This window comes from Zonotrichia leucophrys, chromosome Z (genome assembly GCF_028769735.1).
Source record: "Zonotrichia leucophrys gambelii isolate GWCS_2022_RI chromosome Z, RI_Zleu_2.0, whole genome shotgun sequence".
Taxonomy (NCBI): Eukaryota; Metazoa; Chordata; class Aves; order Passeriformes; family Passerellidae; genus Zonotrichia; species Zonotrichia leucophrys.
The window spans coordinates 23,818,525-23,835,514 of record NC_088200.1 but is presented as its reverse complement, the minus strand read 5'-3'; the positions used below and the strand labels follow the sequence as shown (position 1 = coordinate 23,835,514).

The 16,990-nt window shown below is 39.0% G+C and overlaps 1 protein-coding gene across 9 annotated transcripts in view; it reads right to left on the bottom strand.

The window, feature by feature from the left end:
• TRPM3 (transient receptor potential cation channel subfamily M member 3) overlaps positions 1 to 16,990 on the bottom strand; it is a 415,622-nt gene that overhangs the window by 106,758 nt on the left and 291,874 nt on the right. For all 9 annotated transcript variants that reach the window (XM_064736884.1, XM_064736885.1, XM_064736886.1 and 6 more), the window contains exon 6: positions 12,405 to 12,576. In XM_064736884.1, coding sequence (XP_064592954.1) covers positions 12,405 to 12,576 — 172 coding nt within the window. The remainder of the gene's footprint in view (positions 1 to 12,404; positions 12,577 to 16,990) is intronic.

Here is a 16,990-nt window from a genome sequence, read left to right as displayed (position 1 = left end):
CAGAGTAAGTCCGCACAAACCTTCACACGGTGCATGAGCAGTCAACCTGACAGCTCAACGTCTTTTCCTAACGAGGCACACACTGCTCATCTGTGCAGTGTAGAAACAGGGCTCTCAGCCTTCCTAGAAAACCTGAGCCTACCCTAGGCATCTACAGGGATGTGTGTGGCATCACTGAGCTGGAAGGGTTCAACAGGGCTTCAGGAAAGTAGGAGTATTTGCATGATCAAGCAGCCTCTACATGATCAAGGCCTACTCTCCAGGTCCACAGATGGCTAAATCTTCCTGGACCTAGATGTACTGCAGATGGTGGGTAACACAAATTAGCAGGTTTCTCTGCTGGTCATCATACCTCAGGTTTGCATGTGCCTATCTCAGATAATGAGACAATAGACTCTTAGCAGTAGACAATTCCTATGACAGGCTTCAGACTTGTTTCTCACCACTGCCTTGTGAACAGCCTGCAAAGGATCTGCTGCTTGCAGACAAGAGCTACCTTTATAACTGCAAAATTCTCCTAGGATAATGGCTTCTGTGAATGGTAAACTCAATGCTCCCTTACTGACTGACAAACAAACAAATCCAAAAATACAAATCAACAGATTTAGCTGTGTTAGAGTTCCTACAAGTGTTTGTTAGTGCATAGTTAATGGAAAGGCACACAGACCATTTTGCACAAATGCTCCATAGTGTAAAAAAACTTTAATTGCATCAAACAGATGACATGTTCCCAGATACAGGCTATTAATTCAACAGATGAGGTTATTTTACACAGGGCCTTTTAATGCAAGGATTGTTTACTTGAGGTATTTAGCAGAAAATCTCCTTTAATTGTCAGCGGATAATTGACAAAACCGTTCTGAAGCTCAGTAACAATACTGATGCAGTAACAAGAACTTAGCTGGCTTTAAACTACATTTTGATCAAATCTGACCTTAGTTTTAACCTAAATACATATGATGAACTATGATTTTTGAGGGGAAATTGACTAATAAGCCTTATTCATTTGTATTTGAAGCACTGCAAAATAGCATTTCCTTCCAATATTTTTGAGAGGCTTAAGGTGTCTTGAAATTTGTATCAGAATTTTGTGGTTCTGGTAAGTTAAAGAAATATAAAGAAAGTCCTTAGCTCAAGAAGTCTGTCTTAGAAGTCCAGTTTCTAGGCTATTGCCATGCTCCATGGGACAAGCAGAGTATGCAGCAGCGTGATGTATTAACAATGGCTGAAAGAAACTCCACATGAAACCTGTGCCTTCCAGAAACGTTTCAGTCCAAGTGTTTACATAGTACCTGGATATATCCTAGCGCAAGTTACCTACACAGATTGGATAAACAATTAAACATGAGTTGGAATCAATAAGCAGAAGAGCTGGCGTAAGCCTAAAAGACTGAGGAAAATAATTTTAAAATTTTCAACCAATATTTGCCTTACAGTAATGCAGCGTCAAAAAAAATTGCTCTTCGGCTGTTAATACAGCAGGCAAGTGATGTTCAAATAGATTTAAAATTTACAACGAAGTCAAATTCAAATAATTTATATTGAATTGACAACAGTCATTAAAAGGTTTGACCACACAAACGTGTTTGCTTCACCTCTGGACATCTATGTGGTACTCCTTATGGTCCCAACTAGCTCAGAAAGGCTAAGTGATAACAGAACATCATAAAATAGTCCAGATCCTTCATATTAGGTAACACTGAAATAACATTACAACTTGGGTCTTTTTCTAGGCATTTGTTTTCAGGAAACTTTTTGGAAACACCTTCTAATGTGTATGACACCTTTTTGGCTAAAATATTAATAGCAAAAGGCAAAGAGATAAGATCACCTGCCCATACAATCTGCATGCTCCAGCTCTCCAAATCACAGTTGCAATATGTCTACCACTAGAACAATTACATTACTAAGTGATCACAACTGGAAAAAAGGGAATGGATTTTGCTTTCACAGGATGATGGGAAAGAATGCTGGGTTTTATTACCCAGAAGTACAGGAACATCTCCCAAATGTCACTTCTAGTTCGAACCTAATTTACACAGCTCCACTTTTTAGTCAGCTTTTCCTTTTCCACATCCCTTGTCTCGAGCATCTTCACTAGAGCAGAACCTCTTATTCCAGATATGGCAGAGATAAGAGGGGTATTTCTTTTAGCCCTTCAAGAACTGTTATATAACAAAAGGAGAGAAACTTACAGATTAAAAAACAAAACAAAACAAAACAAAGAAAAAAGAGAGAGAGAAAAGAGGTCAAAGTCATTCTACTTTTTTCTGAGCAGCTTTAGTAGTTTTGTGTATTCAGAAATTAAGGGAGCATCCATTTCTTGGAGACTCATTACCAGTTCTATGTCTAAAGAAATCAAACTCATCTGGAAAGCCAATACAAAAAAAAAAAATCTAAGAATATTTGCTGTGTTCCTGAAATTCGCAGAACTAGAGGATTATGTGTGACTGAATGATACACAACCACTACTAATAAAAATAAGCTCATAACAATTTGACTTATTTTTTCTTTTAGATTTATTTTTTGACATTTCTGCTGTAGGCTTGGTGACTATCACAGAATCACAGAATTTCTAGATTGAAAGAGACCTTTAAGATCATCGAGTCCAACCCATGTTGAGTTGGACTCGATGATCTTAACACCTCAACTAGATGATGGCACCAAGTGCCACATCCAGTCTTTTTTTAAACACATTGAGGGATGGTGACTCCACCACTTCCCTGGGCAGATGATTCCAGTATTTGACCACTCTTTCTACGAAAAACTTCCTCCTTAATTCTGGCCTGTATCTCCCTTGGCGCAACTTGAGACTGTGTCCTCTTGTTCTGTCTGTTGTTGCCCGGAGAAAGAGACCGACCCCCAGCTCACCACAGCCACCCTTCAGGAAGTTGAAGAGAGTGGTAAGGTCACCTCTGAGTCTCCTTTTCTCCAGGCTGAACAACCCCACCTCTCTCAGTCGTTCCTCACAGGGTTTGTGCTCCAGGCCCCTCACCAGCCTCGTTTCCCTCCTCTGGACGCGCTCAAGCGTCTCAAGGTCCTTCCCAAACTGAGGGGCCAGAACTGGACACAGCACCCAAGGTGCACCCTCACCAGTGCCGAGTACAGGGGCAGAATGACCTCCCTGCTCCTGCTGGCCACACCGTTCCTGATACTGGCCAGGATGCCATGGGCCTTCTTGGCCCCCAGGGCACCTGCTGGCTCATGTTCAGCCGACTGTCAACCAGTACCCCCAGGTCCCTTTCCTCCTGAGCACTTTCCAGCCACACTGTCCCCAGCCAATAACGTTGCAGGGGGATATTGTGGCAAATGTGCAGGACTAAGCTCTTGGACTTACTGAACTTCATCCCATTATATTCTGCCCATCCATCCAACCGTTCCAAGTCCCTCTGCAGAGCCCTCCGTGCCTCTAACAGATCGACACACGATCCCAGCTTAGTGTCATCTGCAAATTTGCTAATGAAAGACTCTAAACCCTCATCCATGTCATCAATAAAAATATTAAAGAGAACTGGCCCCAGCACAGATCCCTGAGGGACACCACTGGTGACTGGCCCCAGCTGGATGCAGCACCATTCACCACCACTCTCTGGGCCCAGCCATGCAGCCAGTTTTGAACCCAGCAAAGCGTGCTCCTGTCCAAGCCACGGGCTGCCAGCATGCCTAGGAGTATGCTGTGGGAGACAGTGTCAAAGGCCTTGCTGAAATCCAAATAAACAACATCTACAGCCTTCTCTGCATCCACTAGGTGGGTTACCTGGTGATAAAAGGTGACCAGGTTGGTTAAACATGACCTACCCCTCCTAAACCCATTCTGTAATTTCCTTTTTATTTTCTTGCTTCCCAAACACAATTTAAAATCACTACTATGAATTTTATTTTGTTTGGCTATGTTTTTTGCCTTGGTAGTTTCCATTCATTCTCCTTGGTCTCCTTGTTATGCTCACATCCATTCTGCATTCTTATCTTTATTATTTACTTTTTGGTAGCCCAATCACATTTTCACTTCCTCTCTGTCTCCTTCTGCTTAATCCATAGTCTTCTTTTATCTCGTCTTTGCTAGGAGTATTATTGTATTATTTTGTCCCAGTCTGTTCTCCTTTCTCTTCTGCTCTACCTTGATACTTTAATTTTCATGTCTATTTGTTCAGTGCTCCTTTCTCACCTCTCTAAATCTACCTACTGATGTATCTGCCATCCTGCCAGACCTGACATTGAAGAAAAATCTGTGGACCTGACACCTGGAGCCATATCTTCATTTAATAATAGACTGATCCTAAAAACTTCTCAAAAGGAAATTCAGCATGGTAATGAGAAAAGATTTGTGGTATCTTTTTTTGATTTTTTTACTTGTCTTTACAAAAGCATAAAGTTCAGAGAGTCCTTAGAAGAAATGTGACATGGGAAGGGCCTATGTAAGACTCTTCCCTGAGATTTGTGAGCCGTACAAGCGTCCAAGCAACCACTTGGATAAAATGGCAATACATAGTTCAAAGATGGCACTTCAAGACACACACACACACACACACACTCACACACAGGAACCTTTGTGGATTTCAGTCAAAACTTACCCTATCTGTCCTTGCAGTCAGCTGCTAATTAGGGCAGCACCAGAGGACCTAACAAGTTTCTCTCTTGGAGCTCATCACCTGTAGGCAATGGCCCAAGAGACACAGGAGCAACTACAGTTTCAGAATTCATTCTCACATTATCACATTCTCTCTGATCTCCCCTGATGCTTTCCCTGGCTCCTTTGGATGTGAGCACTACCACATATTGTATGCAGTACTTTCAAAAGCTATCGCACTGTAACATAACCAAATTCTACATTACCTCGTATCACATATTGAGGTGCTTTTCCTTGTCATATTGTGCTTATTTTTCAACATATTTGTCTCTATGCAATCTAGAAAATTATCCCTTATTCTCACCTGTTTCAGGAAACTACAATAGGTGAGATACAGAATAGCAGAAATTTGGCAGAAGTGATTAATCCTAAAATAATGTTTCTTAGTTTTACAGCCTTATGAATTCAATAAATCTAAAACATACAAAAATTAGGGAGCTGAAATCACCTGTACTCTTTTTCTTCTATATGAATCATATGAAAACACATGTTTTAAACAAACTGATCTGTTTAAAGTCAAGTTTGTGAAAGGAATTTATAGATCCACTTGCATGGATCTATTGAGTGCTTCAATAATTATTTGTAACCTTGTGCTTTGTCAACACTTTCTGACATATGTTTGTCTTCAGTGTCTGATCAACAAACATCATGATGCTTTTCATGAAAAAAACCCAAGTTTCGAATCTCTAACAAAATCTGAAATGAGTCAAAACTTCAAGAAGTTCTGGGGTTTACTGAAATTTCACAGTAGTCAAATTTTTGATCTTGAATCAGACTTCTTCTCCTAGAAAGTAGTCTGTACCTAGATATGTAGTTATGAAAATGCATCTAGGACTGCACAGGACATGAAGGAAAAATCTGAATCAAATGAGAATTCCAATGCATTTGATGATGATGTAATGGTCAGAGAAGGTGCCAGTGATGACAGTTGAACGTCCCTTTGCCTCCCCAGCCCCCTTCATATATTCTCAGGCATAGGATGACAAAGGGAAGTCCACGGGTCACATGAACAGATACTGTTGACATATTATACTGTCTAAACTGTCTTCTCTAGCTAATCAAATCACCCAGCTTTATCTATCAATTTCTTATTCAGAAGTAATGTTTTTCTCACAGGCTTACCAAAACTCAACTACATTAACCAACTCTATAAAGAAGGAAGATTAAATACAAGGTCATAGGTTCCAATGCCTATTGTCTGTCTGTTTTTCAAGCAACATATAGGTAGAGCAAACCTTCAGTACCAAATGGCATGTTTAGAATGAGAATAACTGCAGCATGATAATGAAGAGTACAATTCTACATTTAGTCCTCTCTGGTCTGGGAGAAAATTCCTCCAGAAATGCACTGCTCAAAGGAAGAGTATTAGTTTCACAGGGTGGATCTACACACCCTGAGGATTTGGTGTGGTTATCTTCTCAGAAATATTAACATGCTTCAATGTGAAGGAATGGACCTAGCAGTGTAAAGTGGTTCTTGTAAGCTCAAAAAGGCTATAGAGTATACAGGTTAAAAGATTTATAAAAGGTTGAAAAGTTTATGAAAGATACAAAATAAAGCAAACTACTTCAAAGTTTCTGATTTTTTTGAAGGGATGTATTTCCACTTAAACACACACTGCCTTTACATCCTCTGGCTCAATATTCTTGTTTCAAATGTGTTTTTGGTTACATATCCATATTTTTACATCATTTCTGGTTCTCCTGGAAATGGAATTGTTAAAAATCCAAGAAAAGAGCTTTTTTTTCTTTGCCTTTTTATGTTTTTCCAGATAACTCTTTCTGAAGAAGAATGTGGTAGCTAATTTTATGAAGAGAAAAGAGTTTTCAATAGCAGAAAAAAGTCTTCCCTCCTCATTAGCACGGCCTCGACTCCTGCTGGCTAGGTGACATTACATATGCTTGTTATACTCATTCCTCATGTTAGTGAAGTCCTTGTGCTCATTTTGTTCTTTTCACCTGCCTCTTTCCTTCTCTGAGGCTGTGTCTAATACTATAAAATGTCAGAAATCTAACAAGTATGGGATCATCTTTTAAATCATTAGAGGAAACATTACATCTTTTTACATTTTAATCTATGATGGTAGCTGTTAGCCCCGATTTGAACATCACTGCTTTACTGACTGGACTCCATCTATTGCCAAAGCAAATTGTAAGAATTTTAAAACTCTGTCAGAGAGTTACAGAGAATGGAAAATTCTGGCAGTCTTCTGATGAAGATTTTAATATTTTGATGTACAAAGCCTTCAATATAAGTAAAATATCTGAATCTAAAAATAAAACATCATTAGCATGTGGTCAGTATATTTTCAAGACATTTGTCAGGTATGCAAATATCACACAAAGCTTTTTCTGCTCTTTGAACCACTCACTACATTGCCATTTCCTGACACATTCCTTCCTAACACATGCTGAACACAAATTTTATTACTGACCCATATGTGGTATAAGACATGAAATGTACACAAAAGACAGACAATGATTGTATGTTTCACCAAATGGTAATGCACACACAAGAACATGCTATGAGTGTGTGCTATGCTGCGCTGTGGTGGGCTATGCTAGCCTCTGTGTCATGTCCACATTCTGATTCTGCTGACAAAATTAGATATGTCCTTTTAAAGAAAAATGTTCAACCTTCTTATTAATTCAAAACACATTTCATTCAAATTAAAAGAGTTCATACATGCAACGTGCAATGTGCAATGATCATTATATATATAAATAATCCCTGTCCTTTTCTTGCTCCTCTGCTCCAGTAAGAGCACTCATATGAAGAAGGAAAGTAAGTATTTGTGATGCAAGTGCTTGGCAACCGTGCTGTAAGCTCTTTAAAGACTTGAGAATACTCTGAGCACCAATAAAAAGTCAGTTAATACCAACAACTATATCATGTGAAAGGAAGGCCATAGTGCAAACAGAAGGAATGAAATTAAATGAATATTATAAAACTGTAAACATGAAACTGGAGCCAAAAGGGACAAGCTTTAGGTAGGATTTTTGAAGATTCTGCAAGTGCTGGTAGAGGCCCTTTATATGTAATATGAAGTAATTCTAGATCACACTTGTTAATGAGAAAACATTGTTCTGTGTAATCACAAAATGAGCGAAACCCATGGCATGCCAACCTATTGGACTTTGTTTGAAAATGATTACAGACCTCAGATCAAATGTATTATCTGAGTTGCTACATTGGAAATTACTCTAATCTAACCATCTGTGGAGTAGCAGGAATGAATATTTTATGATTTGTAGCTTCCAACGCACATTTTGTAGACAGATTTCTTTTATATTTCTGGTTCAAGGCACAATGATGTGCCTATTGCATTACTCAGCAATGCTCTGCAGAAAGTACATCTTAGCAAATGACCAGGCCATTCTACAGCTCTTTGGAAAAGTAGTTTGCTAGTGTCCAGGAATGTTGTAATTGCAGAATTTGCAATAGGTAATCTCTAGTAATTACTTCATTTATTTCCTTTCTCTGTTTATAGATTACATCATCTGTTTGGTGACGTACGAAGTTCTTTTTCTGTATTGACCACTAGTACTTCCACAGGATGGGGAAAAAATAGACTAGCTGCACTTTCACATCTTGAGTGATCATAAGATATGCATTCATTTTGAAACCAGTGACCATACTGGTGAAAATTATTCTGCCTTTTTTTTTTTTCCTCCAAACAGCTTCTTTGGAAACATTTCTTTGCACCATTGTGACCCATTAGTAAGAAGGTCGAAGTATACAATATTTTGGAAAAAGCAGTTGTAAAGGGTATAAAAAATTTACTATGTACTGAAGACTTCTCAGGCATCAGGGAGAAGAGAAAGAAAAGAATAAAGTCCTTGTATTCCTTCTGAATAAAATTTAGCATTGAAACATAGTACTTCAGAATGACTCAAACCAAGGAATAGTGTAGACATGATGGCATTGAGGGATGCACATGAACTTTAGAAAAAGAATAATTAAATCATAGGCTGCAACATCATGGCAGACTATGTCCTGAGGATGGATGCCTAATGACTTTTAGTTATTTTTATAAAGATAATCAATTAGACTTCATTGTTTTAAATGGATTTTAGGTCTCAAAGACAGTAAGGACTTGTATGATATTTAGGAAAATGAAGTCCAAACTTGAAAAATCACACATAAATTGCAGTTTTTCTGTGTTAATTCTTAAAAGATAATTCCAATGTAAATTATGACTGTTCAGAGTAAAACTTGCATCTTTTGTTCTGAGCAGATAACCATATACTTAGGCCATGGAGTTAGGGTTACAGTGAGTGCCCACTGTACAAATGTGAGGCACCAGCACACTCTTGGTGCACATGAAGTATGCCAGGCACTTGGGCTGCATTAGACCAGTGTGCCAAGTGTGGGCCCTTGCCCCATGCTCACTCTGTTCATCACTAGCAGGGCTGTAGCTGCAGCCCTGGATGCAGGTTTGGGCTACCCATGAAGGATGAGGAGAAACTGGCAAGGATCCAGATGAAAGATGCATATGCCTAAGGAGGAGAGTTCGAGACAGCAGTGCTTGTTTAACCTTTTGAAAAGGAGTCTAAGGAGTTATCCTATACCTGTTCTACAACCTGCAGTGATGTCAAAAAGGTGTCTGAGCCATATTTTTCTTGAAAGGGTGAGGTTCTCTGAAGGGAAAATGTCCAAAAGTATCAGTTTGTGAGCTTCAGATAACACACTGGTGATGGGGTTGGGAAAAGTTTGTAAACCTTTTGCTGGAGTCCTTATAGATTGGAGTAGGTTGAATATTAATATAGGAGGTTATCAGCTAAATGAAGGTCGAATATTAATTACTGGAGGTCATCAGCCAAATGAAGCTATAGATAAACTTACTCAGCATTGCAAATACTTCTCTTTGAGAAGAGACTCACACTGGGGACCTTCAGAAGTCTGTTCCAGTCTATGTGTAATCTGTCATTCTACAGACAGCTGTGAGCTGTCTTGTGTCCAAGGCAATGAGACAGAGTTCAGTCTCTTGAGCAGTTCCAGAAGCAGTGAATCAGAAATCAGTAAACTGGCAGTGGTGGATTACATCAGCCTGACATGCCGTGGATCCCTTCCTGCCATGGAACAGTATAAGGAGAGCCCAGAAATGGAAACACAGCTGCCCTCCAATTTCTGCATCTCTCTATCGAGCTGGGGCATTTTATTGTGTTAAAAATCTCTATACCCTTATCCTGAGAATCTTCTGCTCATTAATGCAATATTTTTGAACAATATGGACTCCATATTTCAATGTAAAAACTTTTACATGAGCTATTCAATTAACCATGTAATGCTATATAAATAAACTCTATGGCAGAGATAGTAACAAAGATATCTTTCCTTCCTTCCAGTGTATATCTTCAAGTGATCTCTGTTCCTTGAAAATTCTGCAAAAAGTCCAGGACCCAAATATTTTTTGAATTGGAAACCAGAAACATTTCTGATTAGATTACTTTGAATATTTTCTTTTGATCTGAAAACACTATTAGAAAAGTTCTTATTTTCAAAATTTCATGCTACAAAATGATGCTCTTTGAAATTCCAGGACTTTGAGACAACTTGAGGCTCACTTCAAGAGATGGTTGCTGGGCTGTGTTAAAATATTCTTCCTTTGTGAAAATAAGAAAAACCTGTGCTGAGCATTAAAGCATCAAATTAACCTCCGGATAGTTGCTCAGCTGAGTGACTCTGTGCTGAACTTGCAGGCTCAGGGCCACAAATGTCACTCTCTGCTTTTCTAAAAACTATTTTTTAGTTCCTGAGTATTTGCTGAGGACAAAATAAGAGCAATACAAGTGGTAAAACCGAAAAAGGTAGTGGAAAACAGAATACTCGATAAAGTATTTTCCCTAGTGTTCGTAAGGGGCATAATTGGAGATTCTTCTTCTTCTTCTTCTTCTTCCTATTATTATTCCTGTTCTTATTCTTATTTTATAGTACACTGATTCAAGACAATGGATATCGCTGAATTACTAATAATGATGCCATATTAGGAATAAAAAACCTAAGACTAACAGAATTATCTGACATATTAAATGATCCAATTTAGTCTTAAATTTTGTAAAAGAGACTGCCTCTACTGTAGTCTATATGAAGGGAATGCCATTTTCTGAGTTTTTAATATATGAGAACAAGTTTAAAGCTTGAACTATATGTGACCCCAAATATCCAGCAGAGCTATCACTGCACTGGAGAAAAACAAAGTTAAAGCAAAGGAAAACAGATAAGAAGAAATGACAAGCCTAGCGTGTCAAACTCAGACAGGCTTAAAAATAAGAATAAAATCTACTTTCAGCACTACTGTTGAGGGGCAGGCTGTGAAATAAAAATTTATCAATTGTTTACGAGTTCCTAAATCTGTTCTGTTTTCTAGAGCAGACTCTCTTTTTTAGTGATTAACTAAAAATTGCACCTTTTCCTGAGTCTCTCACAAAGAAAATTGTGATGCTGTCAGTGTTTTTCCTCACTCCACATACTTGCCAGTGGAATATGGTAAGTAAAGACATACATGCATGGCTGCACAGACTCCCATTTGGATAAAAATCCCTTGGCAGCAAAGCCCAGTCATGCACAGGATGGAGGATCTACATTGCTCTGCTATAAATAAGCGTAAAGAAAAGCATCAGAAATTGGCCATCTGTTTGGCTGACCCAACAAGGCAGGTGGTCTTTCTCATCCATATGGTCAACTTCCTAATAACGAGAATGTGGGCAGGACTCAGTCACCCTCTTTTAAAGCAAAGAAAAACAAAACATTGCAGAAGCATTCTGGATGCCACTCAACCAAGATGTACAAATCTTATTCGCGGGCTTCTTTTTGAACAAATTTTTCAAGTTTCTATTTTGAGGAAGTGCTGTGAGATCCAAGTATCTTTGTGTTTATAAGAGAGAAAGGGAGCAAGTGGTTAAATGGTGGACAGTCTCTGTCACAGAGGAAAGTGAAAAGGAGGATGCTTACTTTTGTTTGTGGGGCATAATGCAGAAAGAAACCAGAGAAGTTCTTCATTTTTTTTAGATGTTTGAAGAAGTCAAGCAAGCATTTGACTTGAACCACCAAAGTTTATAGTTTCATCCATCACTTTTTAAAAGATAAGCCTCTTGACCGAATCTGAATTTAGTTAAATCTCTCTAAAGAGATTTATTTTTTAAGATAAGATTTTACCACCAAAATGTTGTGATGTAAACTACAAAAGCTCACACATTTCTTTTAAAGGCCTTCAAAATAGCTGCTGTTTATGCCACAAACTGCTGTCTATGTATTTTCATGATATGCCATTTATGGCACACAAAAAAAAAACGTGCCTTTTTGCTGCTGGTCAAGCAAGGATTAGGTTTCACCATTTTCATTTTCTAAGGAGGCTCCCAGGCATGCACCCGCTGCTTATGGTTCATGCATTTTGTGCCTATCTATATAGTACTCTGAGAAAAAACAATGTAACTGTGATAGCCTAAAAACAATAAGCCTGTAGTGAGTGGAGTTCATGCAGTGCTGTTGAAGCCTGTAAGTCACACAACATTTTAATTTAAAGATTGTATTCATCATACAACGTAGCAAATACTGCTTGAAACTTAGCAGAAACAAATCCAGTTATTTCTGCTCTGCAGTCTAAAACCCATTGCACTCTTAAATATAATTTTATTTTCTTTGTTCATTATTTGCTTTCCTTAGATCATGGTCACCATAGACAGTAGAACCACTCCCCCAAATGTGCAGAATTATTGCTTCTTTATACTGAGTGGTTTTTGCAATTATAAAGCAATACAAGCAATATGTTACTCACTTGTATTTATCTTTTGAAGTGAAATGTGCTTTTCCAGGTGTCTACGAAGCTTTACCTCAGCTCCATATTTACCAGTAGTACCATTGTCAGCCAAAATAAAATGAGAATGCATGCTGTTGAGCACTGTCAGCTTGCTCATGGGATTGGACATCGTCTGGTATGGTCGGACCACCTGCATTTTAGAGACAGAGGAAAAAGAAGGTACACTTAACAGAAGACCCTCTGAACTAAATCAATTACAAGATATAAGCTGACAAGATGAAACAAAAGAAAATAAAATCAAAATTAAAGTATTGCACTTGAGTACTACTGTCTTTTGTGTGTAAAGTAGAAAATGACCTCAACACTTCCCTTTCAGATGCAGACGTGGCTTAAAGGCTTTTCCATGGTAATCTATTTCAATAGTATCAATGTTCACTGCTTCCTTTAAAATCCAGCTAATGCTGCAAAGGTCTGGGTGCCTACACACACACTGATGTGTGACTATCTGATGCTGACTATCTAGACAGCTGGTGTAAAAATCTCACCTTGGTCTGACCAAATTCTTTGATTTGTCCTTCACAGACCCCACCCAGCATCATGCCTCCAGTGCTGGCTCGTGCAGAACCACCAGCACAGGAGATACACAAATACAGGTGAGTTCCCCTCCTGGAGAGGTGTATACATGTTATTACATCCCATTTTCAATTTTCTTGGAAAAACTATTGGCCCACTCCTAGCATCAGTGAAAGGGCAGTTGTGTGTGTTCAAAACAGCTTTAAAAATTTTCTGTTAAATGGGGAGCTTGCTTCACTTCCTTTGATTTGACTTCATCAGGAGAAACTGTGCAGCAGACTGAGTAAATTGCCACAGAATTATCCCAACCATAGCTACCAGACAGACCAAATAATAGCATGGGGCCACATTTGGCTGTCAGCTGCTTTGGTGGGTGTCTATTGACATAAGCAAGACTGTGCTAACACAGCAAAAGAATTGGTGTTGTGTCAAGGCATTCTGACTGATACTTCAAAGGTTTTCTAGCAATACTATTCCTTGCCTTTCTTATGTATGTCTTGTCCTTTTGGAGAGACAAAACAGAAAATCCCTAAAATGAAGTCCTAGCTGAAGAAGTGATATAAGGACTTGTTAGGAAACTCAGCTGAGCTATCCTTCATTTGCAAGGAATTTTCTTCAGACTTCTGATATCATTAAGTTTTCAGATCTAGTGCTTTTAATGTACAAATATGTACACTCAAAATCCGACATAGATGCTTGCAGACAGAAATATAATAGGTTATTGATTTATTCCTAAGCTTTTCTCTCTCTGTAATTCTAAAGACATCTCCAGCTGAGACACAATTCTTTAAAAATAATATGCATTAGCAATTCTTTAGCCAGAGATCTCTCTATATATATTATTTTCATTTGTCTGTCTAACTTTGATCAACTCTTAGCCAGCAAGGAGAAATACACAAACTTCTTTAGCTGTTATAAACTGTCATGTAAAGGATACTCTGTAAGCTCTCTGTCCTGCAAAAGGAGGGAATAGGTCTGAGAAGACCTGGAGGGCAGCTGGCCAACAGCAAGGGAGTGCACTACACTCTGTGAGAACAGGTGATAGCTCTGGCTCAGATTTTTCTAATGCTGTTTCTTTAGGTAACTTGTTCAAAGCAATTTATTCTACCGCTGCATATGATTTAACAAATATCAGTACACTACTGGAATGTGTTTAATAGCTAGCTTCTACAGATACAGAAACCATGTAGCACATGGCACTGTCAGAAAGAGAAGGAAGGTTCTTTCTTGCATCCCTAAGAATCAAATAAAATCAAATTAAAACAGTGCAGAGTTTCTACACTGTTATCTACCCCATGTCTCAATAAATGGACACCAGCAAGGCCTTACAGAAGAGGAGTCCCTTGAGTTGCCCATTCATTGTATGAGTACAGGCCACCGTGCAGAAAATTCTCCTGGCAGCTTGTGGTTTGTTCCTGAGAGCCACAGCTAAAAACCTTCTAACTGTGACATCTTGATCTGCAGCTCTAATGAGCTGCAGTACTGAAGCCTCCATATATTGGCTCAGTAATGCTGCTGCAGGACAGATTAGGAAGCTATGCTTTTGTTCTGCGCTTAGGTACAAGGTGAGTTACATTATTAATAAATTTAATGGATGTGAAAATGAGACTACAATTATTTTCAATTGAATTGTTCACAGCATGCACAATTCAACATCTGAATTATTTTTTTAAATAAATTTTTCTTAAACCACACTGTGAGACTTTTCCTGAGAAAAGGGTAAACAAAATCTTCAGGAAGTAAGAACACACTAGGCTTTGAGGCTACTTCCTTGAGGTTACTTGCTCTTCCACAACACTCAGCAGATTTGTGATTTCTGACTCTTGCAGTTTCCATTCCTCTGGTTTTTTTTCAATCCCTTGCATTTTACAAGCAATTTAAATAGTTGGAAAAAGCTATGACTTTAAGCTGTGCTCTCAGCCTCTTTTTACAGATACAGAATTGCATGACAGTTTGGGCTGGAAGTGACCTTAAAGACCGCTCACCATGGGCAGGGACACCTCCCACTAGACCAGATTGCTTAAAGTTCCATCCAACCTTGCAACAAGAATAGGGAGAATAAGGAATAATGTCCCTTGACATCTTCCTCTGTGGAGTTGAAAGGAATAGTTTGTGCTCAAGACAGTCCCTCCAAATAGAGTTTAATGAATGTGACAGCAGCCATGCCATGAAGCAGTATTCATGCTGCATGGGCTGAGGGAATTCTGTCAATAGGTAAGTGTCTGGGCTGACCCCAGCCCTTGCCTTTGCACCCTGAGGTGGCAGCGAGCTTGAATGAGAAGCATTGCTGTTCTCCTTAGATTCCCTGCAGGCACATGACACTCAACATAGAAACTTGAAAAATCTCTCAGGGTAACTCACCATGACAATGAGCCTGCAAGTGCCATGTGAACCAGTGCATGAATCTGAGCAGTCTATGTGGAGGCAAAGAGTTTGTGACAAACAGTGAGCTCAAAGTAGTGATGGAAAAAGAAAGAGATGCATGCCCTGCTTCCCAAGGAGTAGCAGCTGTTGTTCAAATCAAGGCATTTCTTCAGCCTTGTTCCTCTGGAGCATACCAGGGAACGGGGTAGTTCCCGATTTAATGCAGAGGTTCCTGGACCTTTTGGTTCATGCTCAAAAATTCTCCACATATGCTACAAATATGCCAGTCTGTATCTTTGCCCCTGGTCTCCTATTGAGGTGACTTGGAATTAAACCCAAATGAGGACTGAACAGACCCCGAAAATAGAGACATTCATACTACAATGACTTACAAAGTGAACTCTTTTAGAAGGGAGAATGGTTCAATGTGTAGGAAGAAACTTGTTTATAATCACAGCTTTCTACAAGACTGAGCAAGCCACTTTGCTTTCTCAGTTCTATCAGAAGATATGGGGAAATAAGGCAACTAACTCCCTTGTGTCCTTTGTTTCTAAATTAGAATCTGAGAGTGTTAAGAATTGCACTATTTTCTGATATATTGCTTTCACAGTACTGGAGTAAGACATGTGTCTTTAGGGATCTTTAAACATCACAATATAACAAACAGCAAACAGCAATAATATTTCCTTTAACTTGGTCAGTTTTCTTTATGACTCTGAGGAAGTCCCTCAGGATTCCCAAAGAATGACTGCCTTGGAAGGGCTGGTAAACACAATTACAGCCCTCAGCTCTGGCTTCTGGATCCGTAAGGCTGAGGCATTAGCAGAGGAACACCTCTGCTGAGCACAGGCAGGTCACGCATGCTGGGGCACCTGCAATGACCACAGCTCCCCCTCTGCATCCCCTGGCCCTCCAAAACCCATGACCACAACAGTCTTCTGCCTCTATCTGATGCTGGAAGGGTATGTTTTCATAACTCTTCACTTCTGATCATAATTTAACTAGACATAGTGCATATAGGCATAAATCCACATTGATGCCAGAGTTCACCAAGTCTTTTACTACTGGTAGACTTTTTCCCCCCCCCGTGTATAATCCTTTGTGGCCTTTGTTTCTTGCTTAATGATGATTCATTTTACATGCTGAGGGTACTATTTACATTTCCCCTTCTCGCTTCATTTCACAGCATTCACCTCTAATGAGCCAGTCAATATAGCACACTTTGATTTTTAAAAAGCTTCCAAAACAGCTTCCTCACCAAATGCTTCTAAAGAAACTGCATGCATTCAATAAGAGAGAAAGTCCTTTGAGGCATAAGTAACTGAGGAAAGCTGGGGGGAAGCGTGGGAAAACAGTGAGAAGGAAAAGGTAATTTTTGTGAAGGCTCTTACTAAGAAGATTTAGTGACATAAATGGCCTACCTCAAGCTGTGTAATATTTTGTTTGACATAGGTGTAAGGGATTTGTGATTGATTAGAGGGTGAAAAGCTTACAAATATTTCAGTGGACTAAAGTCTTCATAAAACAGGCTGATGAGGTAATTAAATGGAAGATGAAATTTGATATCAGTAAGCATAAAGCAGTATCATTACATGTGCATCAGAGATGGATAAAACCAGAAGTGCTTCAGCATTACATCATGCCATTGATCAATAATTTCATAAAAC